This window comes from Cannabis sativa, chromosome 8, assembly GCF_029168945.1.
Source record: "Cannabis sativa cultivar Pink pepper isolate KNU-18-1 chromosome 8, ASM2916894v1, whole genome shotgun sequence".
NCBI classification, from domain to species: Eukaryota; Viridiplantae; Streptophyta; class Magnoliopsida; order Rosales; family Cannabaceae; genus Cannabis; species Cannabis sativa.
Window position 1 is genome coordinate 24,153,154 of NC_083608.1, and position 25,785 is coordinate 24,178,938.

Genomic DNA, 25,785 nt, shown 5'->3' on the forward strand with positions numbered 1-25,785 from the left:
GGCATTCTTTTTCACATGGCAATAGGATTTAGTATGACCATCTTGGTTAGAATAAGTGCAAGTTAAGTTCAAATTACTAGATGATTTGACAAAGAAATTCCTAAGAAATTTTTGTTTCACACTAGTGTTATATCCTATACCACTTTTTGAAAAAGCACATTTTTGACTCCCAAGCATCATTTCAAAATTCTCTTTTCCTTTTGTAAAATTGTAAACCACATTGTTTAAATCATCAATTTTAGCTTTCAAGTTTACAACATCTTTTTCAAATAAGGAACACTTTTTGCATTGGGTTTCAATCAAAAACTCAATTTCTTTGACTTTCAAAGCCTCAACTTCTTCAAGCAATCAACTTATTTTCTTTCTTTGAGTTGAGTTCTTAGCAAGCAATTTTTCAAAATCAACAAGCAAATCATTGAAGGATTTTGATAATTCATCATAAGACATATCAAGTGCATCATCATCACTTTCACTTTCAAAATCACTTGTATGGTTAGGATTACTTACCTTATCATCAATGGCCATAAAGCAAGTGTTGGCTATCTTATGTTGTTCATCTTCGGAACTTTCTTTCTCGCTTTCACTCCAAGTAGCCATCATTTCCCTTCTTCTACTCCTCTTTCTCAAAGGACAGTCCGTTTTCATATGACCGGACTTTTTGCATTCATAGCAAATAATTTGATCATCTTTTCTTGAGCTCTCCCTTGAGTTACTCCCTTTGTAAAATCTATTTGCATTCTTCTTGAACTTCAAAAACTTCTTAAAGTTCTTTGTGAGTAGGGTTATATCATCCATATCACTATCACCATCCTCACTAGCTTCACTATCATCATGTGAAGTGGATTTGAATGCAATTGTGTTCTTCTTCTTTTTATCAACTTCCTCTTCTTCTTGAGCATTCATGAAAATCTCATGATTCATGAGAGAACCAATGAGCTCTTCCAATGGTAGAGTTGAGAGGTCCTTGGCTTCTTGGATGGCAACTACTTTGCCTTGGTAGGCTTTGGTGAGACTTCTCAAAATTTTGGTCACCATATCCTTTTGTGTAAGTACCTTGCCAAGAGAGTTCAAACCATTAGTAATAGTTGTGAAACGAGTATACATGTTAGCAATGGTATCATGTTGTAACATCTTGAAATTTTCATATTGAGTAACTAAAAGTTGAATTTTAGTTTCTTTCATGGCACTAGTTCCTTGATGAGTTACTTCTAACATTTTCCACATGTCATGAGCCGAGGAGGCATGCTCAATATTTTTAAATATATTTCTATCTAGTCCACATATTAAAGCATACTTAGCCTTAGAATTCTTAGACATCATCTTCTTATCATTTTCATTGTATGCATCATATTTCTTTACAGTTTCTACACCATCTACAACATGTATAGGAATGTAAGGACCATAACATACAATATGCCACAAATCATAATCAATGGATTGAAGATACGTTTCCATTCTAATTTTCCAATAAGGAAAGTCTACCCCATCAAAGAATGGTGCTCTACTTGTGCTTAAACCTTCTAGCATGTTATTGTGTGAATTACTTGGAAACGCCATGCTCTAGATTGTGAAATCTAATCAAATAATTTGAGCCCTTGCTCTGATACCAATTGTTAGCCCAAGATATGTTTCCAAGACGGGGGTGAATTGGAAATTTATACTAATTTCGATAAATCAAAACTTTTAACACAAAATTAAGCAATTAGCCACTTAATCAAATAAAAGACAGTAATATGGCAAGCAATATATTATGAAAAATAATCAAACTTGTAAAGTAAAGAGTTTAAGGATTAGAAAATGCAAACTCTCAATTTTTACAAGGTTCGGTAGAACTATGCCACCTACGTCCTTGGTCTTCAAAGCTATGGACCTAGCTTTGAGTTCCAATATCGAGCCAAGTTAACAGGCTTGACTAACCCTTACAACCGGGGAATTTTTCACCAAGGTTTTTCCCAAACCTCTCACAATAGTTTTCTTCCAAGGACTATCAACCTCGCCGGATTGTTGAAGTGTCAATCTCACTTTTCTCGGGTTGTTTACAAAATCGGTGTCAACCTCACCTACAACCGAGTTGTTTTTCTACCGGTGCCAACCTCACCTCTCAATACAATGAATATGTAATTTTGAAATACAAAGCAAACTCTCTCTAATAAGATGGAAAACAAAGTAAAATCCTAGAGAGAATTGCAAGCACACTAGAGAAGATAAGAACAAGTTTGGCTCAAGTGTGTGTGGTTGGTGTGTTTATGAAAAGATGATAAGTCTTTAGTTTAGAACACTTAGAATGATGTTATATGATGAATAGAAGCTCAACCAACCTCCATTTTTGAGTGAAAAACGAGTTTATATAGTGTAGGAATGAAAACTAGCCGTTTATAGCCGTTAGCACATTTTTCGAGGCCACTTCAGCCATGATCCGGAATTCTGGATTGGTTACAACCGGAATTCCGGTTGGCAACCGGAATTCCGGATGGGAACCGGAATTCCAGATGCAAAAGGTTCATTTTTTCGAACTAAAACGTGCATAACTTTTTACTCGTTCATCCGATTTCAAAAATTCCAGTTGCGTTCTCTTAGTTAAATGATATGTGATCTTAAAAATCAATTTAAAAAATTTAGATATCATTTTTTGTGAAATAACTTGTCGCACAAGTTAGTAAGCCAAACTTTTGAACTTATAAATCCTAGTGTACTATGCAAATCACTTTAACAAGACTAAAGCAAATTTATACCATTTGATTGTTTGTAGTCTTGATGTAGATGAGCTTTCTAGCTTGATTTGCATGTTTTGATCCAAAGTTGACTTTTCCCGAGAGTTGACTTTGACTTTGACTTTGGGTTGACTTTTGACTTTGGACTTTTGAAGACCTCTTTTGAATAGGGTCTTGAGTTGTCGATCCCTTGATGAATCTTTTGCTCTTATGAAGTATGAAGTAGTTTATATACTTGTTGAATCTACTTCTTTGATTATGTTTGACTTTACCGAGCAAATATAGATACTCTGTGAACTTGCTTGCAAAATGATCAAGAAAAGATTAGTAACAAATAATAATCAAATATTTGTTTATCTTCAAAATAAATGAGTGAATGACTTTTGGTCAACAGGTTATATAGACCCATCGTCCCCATACTAGTTGAGACCATACTGCTTGTAAGACTCAGTTAATTTATTTTAATTAATCAATTATAATTCTAAAAGTTAGACTATGTCTAATTTGTGAATTCTCACTGTTTAAGGATGAAATCGTAAAGAAAAGGGTTTCTAGGTTTAATTATTAATTGAGAGACTTTGCATGTCTAATTAATAATTATTTTAAATGACAATATTATTTAATAATTTATTTTATTTATTAAATAATTAGTTTTGGCATTTAAATGATTAGAATTGGAAAAATGGCATTTTTGGAGAAATAGAAATAAAATTGAGGAAACTGCAAAATCCAAGTGAGGCCCATTTCACCCTATGGCCGGCCACATGGTTTGATTTTCCCAATTATTATTTTCAATTTTAATTGCCATGTAATTGCTAATCAAAGCCTATCAAAAATAGGAAAGTGGTGGATCACACTAAATAAGGCAGTTAATTGATTACACAGTAATTAAGGAAACTGTTTTATTTAGAAAGTTGTGCTCTCCCTTCTCCCTATATAAAGCAACCCTTGTTCTCTTCTCTTGTATGCTTAAGACCACGAAATTAAAAGAGAAAAAGAGAGAAAATTTCGAAATCCTTATGAGATGAGTAGTGCCCACACACATCAAGTGGTACCTCAATCATAGTATGTAAGACTATGGAATTTCTGCATCAAAGAAGGAGAAAAGTAGATCCAGGTTCAGATCTTGGTGATGCTCTACTACAGAAAGGAATCAAGGGCTAGAGATCTGAACGGAAGGAGTCATATTATTCTGCTGCACCCACTGTAAGGTTCTCTAACTTTATATGTGTTTACTTTCATTGTTTTAGAATTCATGTTAGGTTGTTAATCAACATACTTGTAAGTAAATAGATCCTGGTAAAATAATTTCCAAAAACTGGTACCAGAGCCATGGTAATGATTTACTTTCATGTAATATGAATTAAAACGATGATTTGCATGTTTTTGTGTTGATTTGGATGGTTTCATGTGGTTTATGTGTTGTTTGATGAATGTTGATGTTTTACAGTTTCGTTTTTCATGAAAAATATTTTTTTCGATTTTTGAAAATATTTTATTTGGATTCCTTGTGAAAAATTAAGCAATTTTTTTTTTACAGAACTCGATTCCGATAAAAATTGAGAAAGTTATGAATTTTTGAATTTTGGATGCCATGGTTGTCGAGTGGGTGCATCGAGTGCACCAGGCACTCTGACGAGCCAGGCACGCGTGCGCCCATCACCCTGCAGCTGACCGAGGTTTCTCGGTCAGGCACCCTGCAGGCGCCGAGAATTCTCGGTAGTTCCCCCCCATCCGCACGCGCATGAAGGCTACGTGCAGCCTGTTGCACGCCCACTCCTGGGCAGTTTCCCAAAAGTTGCGATTTTTGGGATTTTTTTTCCCAAAAATCCAATTTTTTCATGGGATTGTTTCCCAAAATTCATTTTTCTTTTTTTTAAATATTTCTAAATTGAAATGTTTAAAATTTTAAATATTTTCAATTTGAAATTTTTCCAATTTTTAAATATTTCTATTTTAGAGTGTTTCTAATTTTTAAATATTTCCTATTATGGTCAGATTTAAAAATTTGTTAAGTTCTTTAATATTTATTTATTATTTAATTATAAGATTAGATATTTTGATATTTAAGATATTTTAAATTAAAAGATAACTTTTTCTTTTTATTTAAAATATTATATTAAAATTATCTTATATGACAAATTAAATAATTAATAAATTTGAAATTAACATAGATATTTTTATAGATATACTTACCATAATCTTTTCAAATTCAAAATTTGTTATTTTGTTAAATATTTAATTATTTATAAATTATAAGTTTAAAAATGATATTTTTTCTATATATATCATTTTTTTTCTTATTAGAAATTTATAAATCATATCTTAAATATTTAAATAACATAGATATTTTTGTAGAGATTTGAATATTGCTTAATTTGAGATATTTTGACATATAATTATGGTAATTATTATTCATTTATTATTTTATTCCTAAAATAATAATTATTTAACCAAATCTATTTTGAAATTGATTTATTTTATTAAATTATAAGATCTGAAAGTGATATTGAAGATTCTTTCCTTTCAAATCATTGATCTTATTAGATATTTAATTTAATTTGATTCAAATAAACCTAGATATTTTAAAATTAGTTTCCTTTATTTGGTTAGTTTAAGAATAATAATTTAATTATATTAATATCTTATTTTCACATCTATTACATGGACAATGTTTGTTTATTTATATTGTTTATTCAAAACTTTTTTACAAACCTATTATTTATCTAATCTAAATTGCTATGATTAACTTGTTGACAGATCATGATCTAATGATCTGATTTTAATCATAGTCCAATTGACGATAGATCTTATAAATAATTTGTAACAGGTAAATTTTGTACTTCTTTCATCTGTGTAAACCTAGTAACATGATAGGGCCCATCCAAATCATTTGACCTGTGTGAGCCTATATGTTTGCTATTGGGCTTAGATGCATATAGGAAGCCCATTTAAGTTTTACTAAGTAAATGGACTAGGTTGCTAAAATAAATTTTGACATAAGGAAATTTATTTAGGTCCAATTAGATTTGGGCTTATTCAATGAATAACAGTTATTTATTTAAAGGTTAAATTCCTCTCTTTTGGGCCTTGTGTGAGAGTTGGGGGTCATAGAAGTGGGTACGACATACTGAACCCAGCTCCCCCTCACATGAACTACCCCAATTGTGAAGGCCCATTTGCCTTATTTAAATAATTGTATTAGGTTAATTATATTAGTCTAACCTAATTAAAATTGAATTAGCAACATAATTAACTTTTAAAATATTTGAAATTTATTTTTCATGTAATATTTTAAAGTTAATTTTAGAAAAACACTTAATCAATGATATATTCTAGATAGTTATTTCTAGTACTAATTATTATTTCTAATATTAAATAAGAAAATATCATTGATTGTAAAATTAATTGTTTCCTAATTAATTTTGGTACAATCTAAGTTTAGTATATTTTCCTAGTATTAAACTAAAATTAATAATTAAGTTTCCTCTTTACTTAATTATTTATTTCTTGAATTTAATACATTTAATTAAATTGAAAATTTCAATATTTAAGTTGATTTTTTAATCATGATACTTTAATATTGTTATTTTCATGTTATTTAATTAAAGTTGAAAATTATTTTAAGTTTGGAATCTTATTTCAGAATAACTTAAGTTTGAATAATTTTCAAATATATTTTATTTTATTCTATTAATCATTTCCCAAAAAATTTCGAAATTGCATTTCTTTAATGCAGAAATTTTGAATTTTATTTGAAAAATAGATTAAAGTTGAAAATTATTTATTTAATTTTGGACCAACTTAAATCAATAATTTTTTCATTTAATGATTAATTAAAATAAATGCACTAAAATATATTATAATTAGAAATTGAATTAATTAGTCTATGAAAGTCTAGATAGATATTATCTGTTTTGCTTGAAGTATTTTTCTAGTGTATTTAATTAAATAGAAAATTAATATTTAAGTTGATTTTTTAATCATGATACTTAAATATTTGAAATTTTTCTTAGATATTTAATTAAATAGGGAAATTATATTTTTTGTTGAAAATTAATTTTTATTAATTTTGGGCCAACATAAAATTAGAGTAATTTTCCAGGATTTATTTTATTTTATTTTAAAGTATTTTTGAAATGCAATATATATTTATAGAAAATTAAATTTGAGTTATAAATTAATTTAAACTAATTTTGAAACAACTTAAATTGAATAATTTTCTAAATATTTATGGAAATTATTACTAAGATGGAAATAATTCACGTTATTTTCATATCCATCTAAGTATAATTTATAAATATTAAATTAAAATTTATATTTGGAATTTTTCATTCTAAATTGGAAATTTTAATTAAATAAATATATATTTAAAATAAATTGATTAAAATAAATATTAGGAGAAAATACGACCTTCATTAAATAATGAGCTTTATTATTATTAGGATATTCGATCTCCATTGTTGGTTTTACATAGCTATTGTTTTAGTGAGTAATCCTCCCTAATGGAGGAACGTTCATTAGCAAGTTAGCACCGTTTAATCTCGAAAGATAAGTAATCTTGTAAGTTTTTTATATAGTTTATGACCACCCTAATGGTGGTGACTGTATAAGACTTGCAAGAATATGAAACAATGGTGGAAGCTCATAAGATAGAATAGCCTTGACTCTCGCCTAAACGGGACAACGCGAATTTCAATCTTGATCGAATAAAAGGTTGCTAGAATGAGGATCATTTTAGATGAGCTGACAACTCTATTCAATGAATGGTAGCTTTGACTCTCGCCTAAACGGGACACTGATATCATTTTGTTGAAAACCTTGGAAATTATTTAGGATTGTATGTTTTAGTATTTTCACTTGTCATTCCTACTTGCTATTTGCTTCATAATTTCTGAATTGTGTATGAATTTGTATTGAACCATGTTATTTTCTGTTATTAAATTGTAGTTTAATTTCGAATCTTCATTGTTGGTCTAACTTAGCTTGTTTTTCTAATGAGATAAATCCCTAATGGATTTTCACCATTAGACTAACATAGTAGTGTTAGATCTCGAAAGATAAATATTGTATATGCAACATCTAGTTGTTCATCAATTGATGACACCTTAGACTAGTATTTTACAATATGAAACAAGAAGATTGTATAAATAAGATTACTTTGACTCTCGCTAATGGGAGCATCGTTGGATTCTTATTTAAAACAAAATTATCCTAATTCCTCTTAGCTTATTCATTTCGAATTAGCTTAATGACATATCATTGGATGAATGGTCTATAAATCATATAAAGTCTTATTTTCTCTTAAGAAATTAGATGACGCATATGATTATATTCCCGAAATTCTATCCCTAAATGATATAAATCCTCAATCTTAGATATCTCCTACTTGTATAGGCAAATCATAGAGTTAGATTAGTAGTGGTGGTCCAAGAAAGAGTTACTAATTATACAGTTACACATTCACAAGTGTTTCATAACCATTTTCTTTCAATGGATTTAAACTGTATGAGTTTAGTATTCTGTGACCAGAATCCACTTGCACTATTCTAAGAACTCTTTGTTGTAACTAAAAGATACAACCACATTTAATAAATCTATGGCATTTGTATCTTGTTCATAGTGGTTTTGACAAGATCATTCTCTGCAAAGAGTTAATATGCCTATATCCACTGAAAGTAATTTCATCTCATTCGCAGATGGATGTACATTCAGGGGTGGATATGAGTTTCGTTGTATTCTTAAAACGATCACTCTAGATTTTACCTTATGCAACAGAAATTTGAAATTTCATGAATTTCTAGCAATGGTAAGTGGTTAAAGATCTTGAGAACTGATAAAGGTGGAGAAAAAGTTAGTAGATATGCAGTTCAAAGATCATTAATTTGATTTTTGAATTATATCCAAACTTACCTCCCCAGAAATTCGAGTTGCATATTGATGATTAGTTACTAGTCGTTGCCTAAATCCTTCTATGGTAATAAAATTTCAGAATGATGCAATGGTTGTATACTTAATGTAAACCATTACTAGATTCATGGATGACCTAATCGAAGTCTTAAGAAAAGCTAGAACTGCTAACCTTGGTTTGCATGTTTGTTAGCTATTCTAAGTGATTAGGGGTGGAGCATCCCATAGTCATTAGATAAGAAAGTGTTTGTTTAAACAAATACCACTTTTTCTAAGAAAATGACTAAGTCTGAAAGTAAAGTAGCAAATAAAGGAGATATTTTTTCTTGATTCCAAAAGTGTCCTATCATCTTATTTTACAAGATGATCCCTCTGCCTCTGTTGTCTTAACACAACTGAAGAGGTCTATACCATTTAGTTTTCTTTGACATAGTTCACGGTACCTTGTTGTAGTGGGAGAGTTTCTAGGAACTCACCTTCTTATAACTTGGAAGACACTAGTGATTAAAATCCATTGTGAGTTTAAACAAGTAATGGATTGTCAAGATAAGAAACTAAGAAGAAAGCCAAGAGAACTATGGTTTGATCCATTCACATGGAGTAACCTAAAGTTTTCTATTACAAGGACATGAAAGGAAATTTTTGTTAATAAGTCTATTCAATGGACTTAACAAAACTTCCTGTTCCTAGTATTTTAGGTTTGAGTTTATCTAAACCTATGGCTTGTGGTATGCCTGGTAATTACTTACTCTAATGCAAGCATGAGATGCTGATGCATTTTCTTTCCAATGGAAATCTATAGAAGCTTCACAACTTCTTAGATATAGATTTTATTTATCTAAGGAAAAGTCTCAACTATTCCAGAGAAGATAAAGCCATGAAAGAATTTCTTAAATCAACAGTGAGAAGTCTCAGATATGCTTTAGTATGCCTCAGACCAGACACCTGCTGTTGAGTGGGAGTAATGAGTAAGTATCAGATTAATCCAGGAGAAGAACATTGGAAGACAATCAAGTAAATTTTAAGATTAAGAAGAGGAACTATATGTTAGTCGATAAGGGTGTGTTTGAAACTCTTAGACTACACCATATCAGATTTCGAGACTTGCCTGTGTGCTAGAAAGTCTGCTGATGAGATGGTGATTACTTTGGGGGTGGAGTAGTGATTTTGGAGAAGTGTAAAAACCTATCTGAAATCTCTTAGTCTACCAGAGAAAGACTGAATGTTAAAAGTTGCAGGAAAGATACTTATTCAGTCTAAGGAAAGTTCTATACTTTTGTGGCACCGTTCCAACTTGCCTTAACTACTAGGGTTACTTCCTGAATAACCAAGAAGTAGTTGCCAAAAGTATAGAATCCAGTATCCCAAGAGAGTAGACATATAGAGAGGAATTTCACATTATCAAGGATTTTGTGATTAAGGAAGAGTAATGGTGGAGAAGAGGTTATAACCAAGAAGTAGTTGCCAAAAGTATAGAATCCAGTATCCCAAGAGAGTAGACATATAGAGAGGAATTTCACATTATCAAGGATTTTGTGATTAAGGAAGAGCAATGGTGGAGAAGAGGTTGTGTTTAATTCAGCCTGTCAGATCCTATTACAAGGAGTTTACTACTACTACACTTGATTGGTATATCAAGGTGTTAATGATTATTTGAAATGCACTTTTTGTTTTATATTAGTGCAAGTGGGAGTTTGTTGGGTTTTATGCCCTAAATAAAACTCATTTCATATAATCAGATTTAATTATTAATAAAGATCAGAAATAACATTTTATGTTGCATGGTTCACATGATTTATTTCATGATTATATGTATATAATGTATGAATTCTTTTTAAGTCCAGAACATATGAGTTTGTTAAAGATTATAGTGTTGTCAGCACAGTGGAATATAATCTTTATTATATGTTCAAAAGTTTATTCCCTGATTTGTCAGAACACTGGATTTAGACTGACATGGTACAATCAGCGATAGGTATTCTTACACCTTGGAAAAGTGTTATGTCCTTTCCAGGACATTGGCAAAGTTTACCAGTATCGGATGTATGGAGTATACATCGGAAGGGACCGATATTGAACTTTGATTAGATATATTAAAATTTACCGTAATATCTATTCAATTCAATATCACCTGTTGATCCTAGATAAAATGATCTTAATCCTGATATGGTTAGGTTCAATCTCAAGAGTGTTATTCGTGTTCTTTGATTTGTTAAGTTAAGCCTACTTTTGGGTCAGGGTGATACGAACATTTTGGGAACACGGTAGTGCAATTGAGTGGGAGCGCTAACATAAATATAGAATCTATAGCTTCTATTTGGCAAATAGAAGTAAAGGATGATTTCCTTCGAGCTTAACCAAACGAAGATAAATGGTGGAGATCTCATTTCACTTAGCTGAAATATCATTTATACAGGGTTAAGTGTTTTAAGGATAAAATACATTGAAGGTGTAGCGGTAACAGTAGTGCCTTTTCAATGTAGATCATCTATATAGAGGATCATTGATCACATTAGGGTTATAACAATGGATAACTAATGACGTGTCTATATCATGAAACATATAGAGCGTTCTATATAACTGAGAGTGCAATTCCAAGTTCTAAGTGTGGATTCAATGAGGAATTAATAAGTTAGGGAATTTACTTGGTAAATTCGGTTCGACTTATTGGAAGCTCGGTTATATAGACCCATGGTCCCCATACTAGTTGAGACCATACTGCTTGTAAGACTCAGATAATTGATTTTAATTAATCAATTATAATTCTAAAAGTTAGACTATGTCTAATTTGTGAATTCTCACAGTTTAAGGATGAAATCGTAAAGAAAAGGGTTTCTAGGTTTAATTATTAATTGAGAGACTTTGCATGTCTAATTAATAATTATTTTAAATGACAATATTATTTAATAATCTATTTTATTTATTAAATAATTAGTTTTGGCATTTAAATTATTAGAATTGGAAAAATGGTATTTTTGGAGAAATAGAAATAAAATTGAGGAAACTGCAAAATCCAAGTGAGGCCCATTTCACCCTATGGCCGGCCACATGGTTTGATTTTCCCAATTATTATTTTTAATTTTAATTGCCATGTAATTGCTAATCAAAGCCTATCAAAAATAGAAAAGTGGTGGATCACACTAAATAAGGCAGTTAATTGATTACACAGTAATTAAGGAAACTGTTTTATTTAGAAAGTTGTGCTCTCCCTTCTCCCTATATAAAGCAATCCTTGTTCTCTTCTCTTGTATTCTTAAGACCACGAAATTAAGAGAGAAAAAGAGAGAAAATTTCGAAATCCTTGTGAGATGAGTAGTGCCCACACACATCAAGTGGTACCTCAATCATAGTATGTAAGACTATGGAATTTCTGCATCAAAGAAGGAGAAAAGAAGATCCAGGTTCAGATCTTGGTGATGCTCTGCTACAGAAAGGAATCAAGGGCTAGAGATCTGAACGGAAGGAGTCATATTATTCCGCTGCACCCACTGTAAGGTTCTCTAACTTTATATGTGTTTATTTTCATTGTTTTAGAATTCATATTAGGTTGTTAATCAACATACTTGTAAGAAAATAGATCTTGGTAAAATAATTTCCAACAACACCCTCCCCCACTTCAACATGTCAATGCCCTCATCGACGGACCGCAGGCAAATCTTCCTTATCTTGACTCCTAAGCTTACCCCAAGCTTCTCCCGAATCCTAAGTCTGCACTTGTCCCTCTACCTCCGTAGAACTACCCTCTTGGTGATGATCTCGCACGCTCACTCTTGGACTTGATCAAAGACCCTGTGCCACTGTCGCTATTCAGAAACACCCATGGAGTAGTGCCTCCGCACTAGAATACTTCCCCCAACATGAACTCCTCTGAATCCATCACAACGTCCCTCCAATCAACCAAGTAGCCCTTGCAACACTGACCCTGAAGCTACCACATCCTCTGATTTTAGCTCACTCGCCAATCGTCCAATGCATACTCTTTTTGACAAGCACTAAGTATGGTGCACCCCCCCCCGGGGTGAGGTTCGCAAACCAATCGTTCCCAACGGCACCTACAGAACACGCTTCCACTGAAGCCAAGTCCATCTGGACAAGTCCATCCAGAAACTTCACATGCCAACTCTATGGCACACCATCCTCCTGATGGCAATTGAGCAAGACACTCTGATCGCAGGATTAAATTTGGTGCGTCCCACCTGGACGAGACTCGCAAGCCAACTGCACCCAATGCAGCACCAAGTGCACTCTTGCACAGATTCTCTTTGCGAAGTTCACAACATTGGCCCTCATGCCCTACCGCACACCCACGGCTTCATGCAAAAGGCCCCACTGACCCACTGCATACTTGCTCCTCTGAGGTCATGCTTGTGTCGGCTCCTAAAACTGTGTAACAAGCTCATCCCTTAAAGTCAACCCTGCATCCTCTAATGACTTGCTTACTTTTGACAAACTTGATAACACCCAATCTTACTCTTAAGACTTGAAGTCATCCCAATTCGCTATCTCCCATCGACATATGCTCTCTGAACCATTCGGCTTACAGTGTCTCGTACAACACCAATGTCCCCATAAACACAAAACATGCCCATACATGCCGCAAACTAGCTCAGTCTTGATCTCAGTCTACGCCCCTGTATATTGTCTATCTGTAGCTTGCAGCAATCATGCAAATCTTCGCACTGAACAAACCATCTGTTGTAGTGTTTCCCTCTAGATTCACACACCAAAACTGAACAAGTACCCTGATTCTTCAAACACATGAATTAGTGGGCTTCGCCACTTAAACTTGGGAAGAACTTCTCTCTTAGAGGAATACCCCTCAAGATACAGCTCGCAAGCTAACCGCATACTCGCATACTCGCATACAGTTCCTCCATTCCACCTTTCACTTTGATGAAGATGCTGAACTAATGCCTCGGTCATTCTGACTCTTCGCCCCTCGACATTTCAATGTTGCCTTAGTACCTTAGTCCTGTTGACTTTCACCTTAGGCCAACATTGCCATGGTGTTATCTTAGTACTTGAGTCATGCAGACTTTCACCCTAGATAACTGGCATTGCCTGTGTTCCGAGTCTTCTTGACTTTACATCCTGAACAACAATCAATCTCCATGATACACATTTCGATGCTTGTAATGAATAACTAGTCTCTTGAGTGAACCGTGAAGGTCTCTCCCCCACTTCATCTGTTGGTGTCCTCAACAACATGCTCACACGCAAATGCCTGACCGCCCCAACTCTTCATGCACACCATGTCATCTAAAAGTGCATCCCGCAAGATGTGACTCTCAAGTCAACTATCTCATATAGCACCCCTGTCGATTTCTATATGCATGCAATGTCCGCTAAACATCCAACTGATTCACACTTGCATCACGCCCTTCTGGCTCCCACAATGTACTAAGTTCCAATGATGCAGCCCTCTGGCCTTCATGCAAACTCTAGCACCCTTCTTGACCTTCGCAGGCAAACATGACTAACTAAGTCTCACTGGCACGACCCTCTGGCCTCCACATAAACTCTAGCGCCATCTCAATGCTTGCGCTCGGTCTTCTCAGCCCTACTGGCTTCTTCGATGCATTCATTCCACAACTTCGCATCTCTATCGATGCCTTTGTATGACTTACGCCCTCTGGCAACTTTACAAGCCAACACATTCCACTCAACTACCTCGGCGCTTCCATATGGATCAAATAAAATTCGCATGCGAACACCTCCAAGTACAACCATCCTCTGACGATTGCGGCATCTGCCCCCTTGGTCTCCATGTGCATTCCTCTCGACACACAATGTAGCAACTGAAGCATTCCATGTCTACCCTAATTTGAACCATCTCGGTCATCAACTCTCGACCTCTGTCGTGACTAACAAGAATTTGACGGTCCCTGCACTACTTCCACACCCCTGCCGACAAGCTTCATTTTCAACAAAAGCGCCTCCTGCGGATTACGATGTCACTCAGGCAAACTTGGCCTAGTGTACCAAGCATACAGCATGGATCCCCTCAATCTTGTATTATGCCAACGAGTTTCAAACATTTTGTTGCGCCTCTCCACAATTGCACGTGGTAGTTGTGTTTCTAGCATCCTTCCTCACCCCTACATTCTCTCTAGGATAGGCCAGCCAGGTTCACCTCCCACTGAGATGAACTTGGCTCTGATACCAACTGTCACGGGCTCACCTTTTCAGGCAGCGGAACACACGTGCGGCACCTTGACTACTCTAAACTAAGGTCAGCCTTCCAACTCCCGCCGAGTCATGCTCGCAAGCATCCATGAGTGCATCCATGCATTGAGGCTCTCTAGCCAAGATACTCGCAGTGTCCATAGGTTCCCACCATGGCAAGACAAATCCCAACACTGACGCTCACCTTGTCACTCGTGACCAAGGTAGCATGTGTGACAAGATGCCAACACCAAGTCAACGTGCCAACGCTTCTATCATGCCCCATTCGATACTGTCCGAACAGTCTCTCTCGTTGCCCAAGGACTCTCATACGTCCATGGACCAATCCTCAAGGCGCCATGCCTCCACGCATGTTGGCAGGCCCTCAAGACAAGCCACCAAGCTAGTTGCATACATTAGACCTCTGTCCCTTTCCAACATGGTGCATCTGTCCCATGCGTGCATGCAAGCTAGCCCACGAATGACTACCCATGTCATCTCGTGTTGAGACTCGTGGCCTAGGCGCACCACAACGTCTCTTGGAGGATCTAGGCCACGTCCCGTGCAAGCGGCATATCGGCAAGCCAATGGAAACGTACCAGTGAACCTCTGGCAGCATTAATTCTTCGACGCACTACCGAGTCGGCCCGATAATGTCCATGAGTACTCCAACTCATGGAGACATATGAGTCCCCTTGTGGTCCTCATATGCCCGCCCTACTAGCCCCACTGACTAGTAATAGCTCACTTAGCACCAAGGTACAAGGGATGGTGGAGAGCTGACACCAGGGTACCCCCTTAAAGAGCATTCTGAGCTTTTTGCCTTCTACCAGGAACATACATGATTTTGGCTCTGTAGACATACGGCCAAACCGTAAACCAAATCACATAGTTTTGCCAAACCGATTGCACCATTCTATTTGTAGACCCAAATAAATGGCGAATACCAAGTCCCGTCCCGTCCCGTTCCGGACAATATTGAAGATATTTACGAAAATGACACACTGCATACAAACTAAGCATCAGCATGCACCACAACATGCGCCACCACTTGACCACCACTTGGCCAATTTGTGGGCATCACTTAGCTTGTAACGTGCCATCTTAGCACGCACGTTACACGCAGCAATGGTTGTATGAAGGACAGGTAGCTTTGTCCACGACTAATTAGCATAGAAAAGCTTGAAGGCGTGGGCTGAGAGTATATATGTAGCCACCACATTAGAGAAGTACTCTCCATTAATATCATGCATGTTGGTAGCTTTGCTGGTGCAAACAAGACATCATTTGGATTATGGGTATGGTGGTGTTACTGATGTATTATCATTATTAATTAACTTGTTGCACGAAGAGTGGTGTCGTAGTAAGTGTTCCAATGTGCTTTTGGGAGAGAGAAGAAGCTGGCTTTGCTACAACTGCTGGTTGAATTTGAGCAGAATTGGTAGAACTTATAACTCCAATTTTAAAGTTATGGTTCGAATTAGCAGTTTCTTTGATCAGTGTGATGGTGATTGTGGAGTGGTCTAGTGGATCCAATTGTTAGATTAACACTGTATCTTGTAGTACGTACCAAGTGATGATCCAACTTGTGGAGTCTTTGTCTTGGATGTGAAGGGTCCCCCATATTCAGGTTCGGAATTGTAGTAAACAGAGATCGTCGAGCAAGTTGCATGAGGAGTGAACATGCATTTCCTTTTAAAATAATCAGTGTGATAACAATCATAGCCAGTCATAGGAACACCTTAAAGTTCTGGTCCATAAGTCAATTCAACCTCCAACCTATTATCGATCAATTAGTCAAAAATATTTATCATGCCATCTTAATTTAAATATAGAGCTAAATTGGCAAATAAATAAATGTTATATTTGTTATAATATGTATACAATAATATTTTTTTTAAGATATAAATGAGTATATACAAAAGTAAAATATTATTAATGATCATTAAAAATATATATATTTTTAAAAATAATTAGTAGCAATATTATAATTTAATATGTATATTAAAGTCTATTATTAATGATTAATGACAAACTGTAATTTTTTTAAATGACAAATTGTAATTTAAAAATATACATTTGATGTTCTGTTGTGTTAAATTATTTGAATTTTAGTTTTTAGAAATGTTAAAACACAACAATATTATATCACTATTTTCATACTTAATTAGAAATATTATAATATTATAGTGCATACATAAAACATGTACGTTTACATTTTTAAAAAAAAAAAAAATCAAAAAAACAAGTGAGCAAAATTTTGGGTATATTTCGTGTGGTTTTTACTGAAAAAAATGTGAAAACAATTCTGGGTAGTATTTTCTTCTAGTAATGGATAAATACTTTTTAAGCAATAAACGTGCCAGCTAGTGAAATATTAGAATTATCATTTATAATTGTAAAGTGTATACATCATTTCAAAGTATTATTTTTTTTATTTTATCTCACATCCACATAAAATTTTACATTTCCTTAAAAAATACTTAAATAGTTGACAATTTTAGGTTTTATATATAAAAATATTAAGGTGGTATTTAGTTAGAAGGAATGAAATGGAATAGCATTCCAATAGAATGCTCTTTCCACCATTTTGATAGAATGACTATTTTATTTTAAAAAAGAATGAAATGCCATTCTATGTAACAAGAGAAAAAATTTAATAATTTTTTTATCAGTTTTTTTTATACATTTTAAATTTTATTTCATTCCATTCCTATTCTATTTTCATTCTCGATCTTATTCCTATATTTTCATTCCTCCCAACTAAATGTCATCTAAACCAATATATTTTTAGTAAAGAAAGTAAATTTTTCTCTAGCTATAAAAAAAAATAAAAAATTGAAAAAAAATAAAAAATCATGTGGTTGTGGTCTCTTTTGAGCAATACTCAACACATATACACATAAAATTAGTCTTGACACAATATTGCATATATGGCAATGGCAAGACCACTCTAATAATTAGCAACTCCCATTAATTTGTACATTATATAGATCGTATTCTATTAGTATTATAGTAAATTGTATTGTATTTTATATTTTTTTTATATTATTATGTTATTTTAATTTATATCAAAATATAATATATTTATATATAAATACCAAGTTGAATCTTAATAAATATGATATATAATAAAAGAAGCATGAGAGTACACTACAAAAAACTACTACTTTTAGTAATAATTTTTTAATTACAAAAAATTTGTGTTTAAATGCTATGTTTTAATCACAAATAATTTTTTGTTGTGATTAAAAGTCATATTTAATCAAAAAAAAATATATTATGACTAAAAAGTTGTCACTAAAATAACAAATTTTTATAGTGTAATAAATATATCTTACAAAATATAAAAATAAAATTAAAACAAGTTAGAAAAAAATAAATATACAATATAATCTCTACAACTTATTTCAGCTCATCAGGACCGGCCGGCGGCCATGCAGCAAATCATTAGACCCATAAAGTTTACATTTGATAGATATCTAAAATATAGTAATGAATTTTCAAAAAAAAAAAATATATATATAGTAATGATATATCCACTACAAAAAAATTTTACTTTTAGTCACAACAAAATTTGTGACTAAAGATAAAAAAGTTACAGTTAATTATAAATTATCATTATTATATTGTGACTAAAAGGTCCGTTGCTAAATGTATTAGTAACAAAAATTACAATTTGTTGTGACTAAATTTATTTTTAGTCACAATATTTGTTGTGACTAAAACTAAATTAGTGACAATTTGTAATTAAATACTATACATTAATCACAAGTAACTTTTTATTGTGACTAAAAATTATATTTAATCACGAAAAATTTATATTATTACTAAAAAATTATCACTAAAAGTAGCAATTTTTTTTATAGTCATACACTACATATACACGTATAAATTACAAACAGCAAAAAGATTAGATGCGTAGGTAAGTTACTTGCTCTATTTGTGTGTGTGCATATATATATATACTAGGTGATTGTTACGTGCCAAGCCACGTAGTGTTAGTTTTATTTAATATTTTAGTTTTTTATTTTAATTAATAATTAAAATAGTATAATTATTTGAACGATTTGTTTTATAAAAATAAAATATGTGTCAGTATATTTAGTAAGTAAAACATAGTTGTGTTATAATAATGTATGTTATTAATAGTAAAATGTACATTAATCTTCTAATTGAAAAAAGTTCTATTATCTCATTTCATATCTAATAATAGCTACACAACTATATATTTATAGACTTTAACACTCTTTGCAAATTACTAATAAGCACCAATAATATTTTCATATTCTAATATTTTTCAACCTTCTCCTCTTGGTGGTAAAATTAAAAATAAAACTAAAAATAAGCACAAACATATAAGGTAAATACTAATTACAAATTTCATTTCATCTTTTTTTATTTTTTTATTTTTTTAAGCCCAAGCCCAAAAATCTCTAAGCCAACACAATCAATCTTCTTTTATATTATCTTTTCTAGATATTTTATCTATATTTTTCTTTTTTAAAAAATAAATAAAAAAATTATTAATATTCTCCCAAGATAGGTTTGTTAGAGAGATATGTGGCTAAGATGATTTTTTTAATTTAAAAAGAGATTATTAATATTTAAAAGATTGTTTATTTAAAAGATTGTTTAATTTTTTGGTTTAATTATTGGGTTTATTTTTTAACGGAAAATCAAATTAATCGTTAAATTTAACAGAATATTCTTTTATTTTTAAGTATATTCTGTTAAACCAAGAATGTTAAACCAAAAAATACCGTTAGATAGGCACTTTTAATATATAAAGATATATATATATATGCATCATTACTCTAAAAGTCACCATATCATCATGGATGTCTTAGGGAAACATAATCACGTGATCGATCCTAGGTGGAAACTAATAAAACTGGTCAATTATTAATATATAAGGGTCCCCTAAGTGGATAATTAATGCTCGTAGTAGTGGTCCAACTCATTATGACATGACCAATAAAATAATCAAACGAGAACCACCTACTTCAACATGTAGCCTTATCAACATATTTTTTTGATGACTCAAAATGGAAAGAACAAATGTTTTATTTTCTATAATAATAATATATATATGAATGAGATGTCTACGAAAAAAATGGTAACCAAGAACCACACTATGGAATACGCAAGAGAGTTGATGAAGAATAACAATAACAATAATGATTGTAGAGGTCATTTAGTTCTTGTACCATGTCCCTTACAAGGCCACATGAGCCCTATGCTTCACTTAGCCAAACTTCTTCACTCTAGAGGCTTTTCCATAACCATTATCCTTGTCTCCTCAAATGAGCTAAACCCTTGCCAATATCCTGAATTCATGTTTCATTACATGGATAACATCATTTCCTACAATTCCTTTGGTGGGGATGTTATGCTCTACTTGCTGATGCTTAATAACAAGTGTACAACCCCATTCACAGATTCATTGTTGACCTTGACCAAGCTTCAATTTGGTCCCGTCACGTGTGTCGTTTACGACGCCGTGATGTACTTTTCTGCCGCCGTTGCTGATCAACTTCAGATTCCCAGGATTGTTCTGCGGACCAGTAGCGCCTCAACTTTCTTGGCTCTATCACTTTTGACCCACAACGCTAATGCCTTTATCAATCAACAACCAAAAGGTATATATATATATGCATGATGATGCATGTGAGAGAATACATATTATAAATATATATATATATTATAATTGTTAATATAAATCGTCATGTACCTACGTCTACGGGACTAGACGTGCGTGCATGTATGTATATGGTATAGTCACATACATGATCCGATTATTATTACTTGGCAATGCATATATATTGCAGAGTTTTGCGTTGAGATCTATTTATTTAATACAAACTTATATCAAAGAAGAAAAATTAAAGAGTACTATGTATTAGTGCATATATGCAGGTACCGTTACTCAAATTTAAGATTTCCATCTATTTCGAACCGGACTCTCAAAAAAATATGATCTATAAAATAAAAATCAGTTTCATAAAAGCAGAATCGACTTATAGCAATAAATTAAGTAGATGTTTAAATTAGGAATTGTGGACAATTAAAGTCAAACAAACGGAAGAAATTCTTTACACAAAACATTTTGTGTACAATTTAATTCCACGTAAAACTCTTTATATAAGTATATATATACTTGTCACTTTTTATTTATTAACAAAATTAATGTTATATATGAACCACAGAGCATGATGAAGCAGAGGAAGCAATAGTTGCAGATTTTCCGATACTAAGAGCTAAGGACATGCCAGTTTTCGAGACATCTGACCAAGAAGCCGCCGAAAAAGTTCTAGCAAAAATTCACCATGGAACAAAGACAGCCTCAGCACTCATATGGAACTCTCTTTATTGCCTTGAAAAATCCATTTTCAACAGAGTTAAAGACAAAATTTCAGCTCCAATCTACCCTATATGCCCAAGACTCCATTACAATTTTAAAAATAATAATAACCAAGTAATAACAAACTCATCATCATTCAAAAGCTTAATGTACAATGGAACTTGTAGTGATGATGATGACCAAAGTTGCATGTCGTGGCTAGACTCACAACCCTCCAACTCTGTGGTTTATGTGAGCACAGGAACTGTAGTGAGAGTAAGCAAAAGTGAAGTAGGTGAAATGGCTTGGGGCTTAGCCAATAGTGAGCAACCTTTTTTATGGGTTGTTAGGCCTGGTTTGGTGAATGGGTCAAGTAGTAATAGTGGGCTTGAGGTTTTACCCAAAGGGTTTTTAGAGATTACAAAGAAAAGAGGTAAGGTTGTACAGTGGGCCCCACAACAAAAAGTTTTGGGCCACAAAGCAATTGGAGGATTTTGGACACATAATGGATGGAACTCAACTATTGAGAGTGTGAATGAAGGAGTTCCCATGATATGTTGGCCTAGGATTGGGGACCAGAGAGTGAATGCTAGGATTGTGACCTCTGTTTGGAAAGTGGGAATTGAGTTGGAGGAAAATAATTTGAAGAGGTGGAAAGTGGAGAGGGCTGTGAGGAGGTTAATGGTGGATGGAGAAGGAAAGGAGATTAGGAACAGAGCTGTAAAGTTGAAGGAGAATGTGAGACTTTCTTTGGGTCAAGGTGGTTCTTCTTCTGAGTATCTTGACAAGTTGGTTCAATTTATCAAGTTGCTGCCATAAGAAAATTATCAAATCAAAGTGGATGAGAATAAACACAATTCTATTCCTGAAGCTGATCAATCACTGATATAGATTGATTTTTCAGTTATAACATTAATTTATCACTAGTTATAAATTATATTTACATTTGTGTGCACTAGTTTATGAAATGAGTTAAGAGTGCCGCAAACGTCAATTTTATATTTCTAAAGTTCATATATGTATGCGTGTTTTTCTTTTGTTATTTAAATTCAATTAAGTGGTATGATCTTTCGACTGATTAATAATATTTTACATATATTATTGAAATTAATATATATAGGAAATATCTATGTATGCGTGTTTTTCTTTTGTTAGACTATATATATAGTGTATGTAATATAGCATATACAATGATATGAAATGCGGAAAATAAACTTTAATCATATCAATAATATATGCAATGAAAGGATCGATGTACCTCCAGCCATTGATCTTTGAGCTTCAATCCCTGCGATAGCTTCGGTATTGGAGTTCGGGCTTCCTCGCTCTCTCAACTCTCTTTAGATGGAATTTGCTGAATGGATTCAGAATAAGTGAGGAGCTCGGGGACCGAGACCCTATATTTATAGGTGAGATACTCCATCAGTATCTGTGCCACATTAATTGTCAGAATATTTTGACAATTAATTCAGGAAATCAAATCAGGTAATGAATATAGAAATCTGACCATATATAGAATATTACATAATTGATTTTGTCCAGATTTAATGAATATAAAATATTCATTTATCAGAAAATCAATTATTTATTTATTTCCTTAAATAGAAAATCATTTCCTTAATTAGAAAATAACTTCCATATATAAAATATTCTAATATTCTCCCACTTGGTCAGCATTTAAACTAAAATATTCAAACCCAACGTTCCTCATTATATAATAAACATACGAATCATAGCGACATGTCCTCATTATGAATCGAGTATTATCTTCCATGTATTACAATACATTTATTATATAACAATGTACTTTATGTGGCAATGTACTTAAGTGAATAAACCCTAAACCTTATGTTTATTCAGGTCCTCTGAAATTTTTCTCAAATGTAAAATTAAGATGCGCATAAATATGAGAAAAATCAAAATAAGAGTTTCATTAATAATAACTTTATTTGTACAAATTACATAAGGGAACCAAGTCCCATGTTCTCTACATGATCCTTGAATTTATGAGGTGGCAAGCCTTTTGTCATAGGATCGGCAATCATCAATTCAGTGCTAATGTGTTGAATGACCACTTTATTTTCCTTAACACGTTCTCTAATAGCTAAGTACTTAATGTCGATGTGCTTGCTTCGACTTCCACTTTTGTTGTTCTTAGCCATGAAAACAAAGCAATGTTGAATTGTCACGAGAACATCTTTAGCGGCCTTGCAATGGAATCAACCACTCTAAGGCCTGAAATGAAACTCTTTAGCCATACACCATGTGATGTAGCCTCAAAACAAGAAACGAACTCAGCCTCCATAGTAGAAGTAGCAGTCAAAGTTTGTTTGTTACTCCTCCAGGACACAGCTCCACCAACAAACATAAACACGTAACCAGATGTAGATTTACGTGAATCAGTACAACCAGCGAAATCTGAGTCTGAGTAGCCAACTACTTCTAGATTGTCAGTTCGTTTGAACATCAGTTTGTAATCCTTAGTACCCTGAAGATACCTCATTACTTTCTTTGCAGCTTTCCAGTGGTCTATCCCCGGGTTACTCTGAAATCTTCCTAACATTCCGACAGAATAAGCAATGTCGGGTCTTGTGCACACCTGAGCATACATTAGGCTTCCGACAGCAGAAGCATAAGGAATGTTCTTCATTTGTTCTCTTTCAAAATCATTCTTTGGGCACTGGCTCAAATTTAATTTATCACCCTTCATAATTGGAGCAACGCTCGGTGAACAATCTTTCATATGAAATCTTTCTAAAACTCTGTTGATATAGGCTTCTTGAGATAAACCTAAGATACCTCGGTATCTATCTCTATGAATCTTAATGCCTATGACATAGGATGCTTCACCCATGTCTTTCATCTCAAAGTTCTTTGAAAGAAATTGTTTCACTTCACGTAGCAACCCTTTATCATTGGATGCAAGAAGAATATCGTCCACATATAAAACAAGAAAACAAATTTTACTCCCACTTTCCTTCAGGTATATGCATTGGTCCATGACATTCTCTTCAAATCCAAAGGAAGAGATGACATCATGAAATTTTAAATACCATTGGCGGGATGCTTGTTTTAATCCATAGATGGACTTCTTGAGCTTGCATACCAAATCCTGACCTTCACTAGAGGAGAATCCTTCTGGTTGTTTCATGTATACCTCCTCCTCTAGATCACCATTCAGAAAAGCAGTTTTTACATCCATCTGCTCCAGCTCTAAATCAAAATGAGCAACTAATGCCAAGATGACTCTCAGGGAATCTTTCTTTGATACAGGAGAAAAAGTCTCTGTATAGTCAATTCCTTCCTCTTGAGTGAATCCTTTAGCAACAGGTCTCGCTTTGTACCTCTCGGTGTTGCCTAATGAGTCTTTCTTAGTTTTATAGACCCATTTACAGCCAATGGCTCTCGCCCCATTAGGCAACTTTACAAGTTCCCAGACTCTGTTGCACCTCATAGAATTCATTTCATCATCCATAGCATTGTACCACAATTTTGATTCTCTACTGTTCATAGTCTTTATAAATCCTTGGTTTGATAGGTCTAGTAGATCTTCTTAAGACTTCACCAACAGGCTCTTGGGGAGCAGCAGCAGGTTCAGCAGGTTGTTCAACAGTTGCAGGCAACTCTTGAACATTTTGATCTCTTTGGATTATCATTACCAACTTGTGGATCTTCGGTGATTGGTAATGGTTGTTCAACATTCGTTTGAACGACGGGAGTGTTAACCATTATCAATCTTGCCTTTGAAGTGGAAGGTTCGAAGGATCTTTCTCGGGACCTAAGTCCTTTGATTGATCACTCCCATTGATCAAGGCATTCTCAAGAAATTTTGCATTCCTTGATTCCACAATTCTTGTGCTATGAGATGGACAATAAAACTTGTAACCTTTAGACTTTTCAGCGTACCCTATAAAGAATCCGCTTATGGTCCTTGGGTCCAATTTCTTCTCTTGTGGATTATATATTCTGACTTCAGATGGACATCCCCAAATGCGTACATGATTCAAACTTGGTTTCCAACCTTTCCATAATTCAAAAGGAGTTTTTGAGACTGCCTTTGTTGGAACTCGGTTTAATATGTACACGGATGTCTTTAATGCTTCAGTCCACAAGGATTTAGGAAGGTTAGAGTTGCTACTAAGCATACTCCGCACCATGTCCATTAATGTTCGGTTTCTTCTTTCTGCAACACCATTTTGCTCGGGTGTACCGGGCAAGGTGTAATGGGCAACAATCCCATTTTCTTCAAGAAACTTCGCAAATGCACCAGGTGCTTGTCCATCTTACGTGTATCTACCATAATACTCACCTCCTCTATCTGATCTCACTATCTTAATTTGCTTGTTGCATTGTTTCTCTACTTCAGCTTTAAATATCTTAAAGACATCTAATGCTTCACTTTTATTATGAAGTAAGTAGATATACATGTAGCGTGAGTAATCATCTATGAATGAGATGAAGTATTTCTGACCATGTGACTCCATATCTGGACTACATATATCAGTATGTATGATTTCTAATATTTCAGAACTCCTATGGACACCAGTTTTGACAGACTTAGAGGTTTGCTTTCCCTTAATACAATCCACACAAGTATCAAAGTCAGTAAAATCTAAGGTATTGAGTACACCATCTTTTACCAACCTTTTAATTCTA

General features: G+C 33.5%; 1 protein-coding gene across 1 annotated transcript; it reads left to right on the forward strand.

The window, feature by feature from the left end:
- Positions 1–19,871: 19,871 nt before the first annotated feature.
- LOC115698777 (UDP-glycosyltransferase 76B1) lies at positions 19,872–22,211 on the forward strand. Its single transcript, XM_030625949.2, has 2 exons — positions 19,872–20,428; positions 20,996–22,211. Exons 1-2 carry the CDS (start codon positions 19,879–19,881, stop codon positions 21,946–21,948), a joined length of 1,503 nt encoding a protein of 500 aa, XP_030481809.2. The 5' UTR covers positions 19,872–19,878; the 3' UTR covers positions 21,949–22,211.
- Positions 22,212–25,785: the final 3,574 nt, after the last annotated feature.

What these genes read in the sequence shown, in the direction of transcription:
- LOC115698777 (XM_030625949.2), top strand. Translation starts at nt 19,879, where the DNA reads ATGAATGAGATGTCTACGAAAAAAATGGTAACCAAGAACCACACTATG. An exon ending in TATCAATCAACAACCAAAAG is followed by an intron (nt 20,429 to 20,995) that starts GTATATATATAT and finishes TATGAACCACAG; the next exon opens with AGCATGATGAAGCAGAGGAA.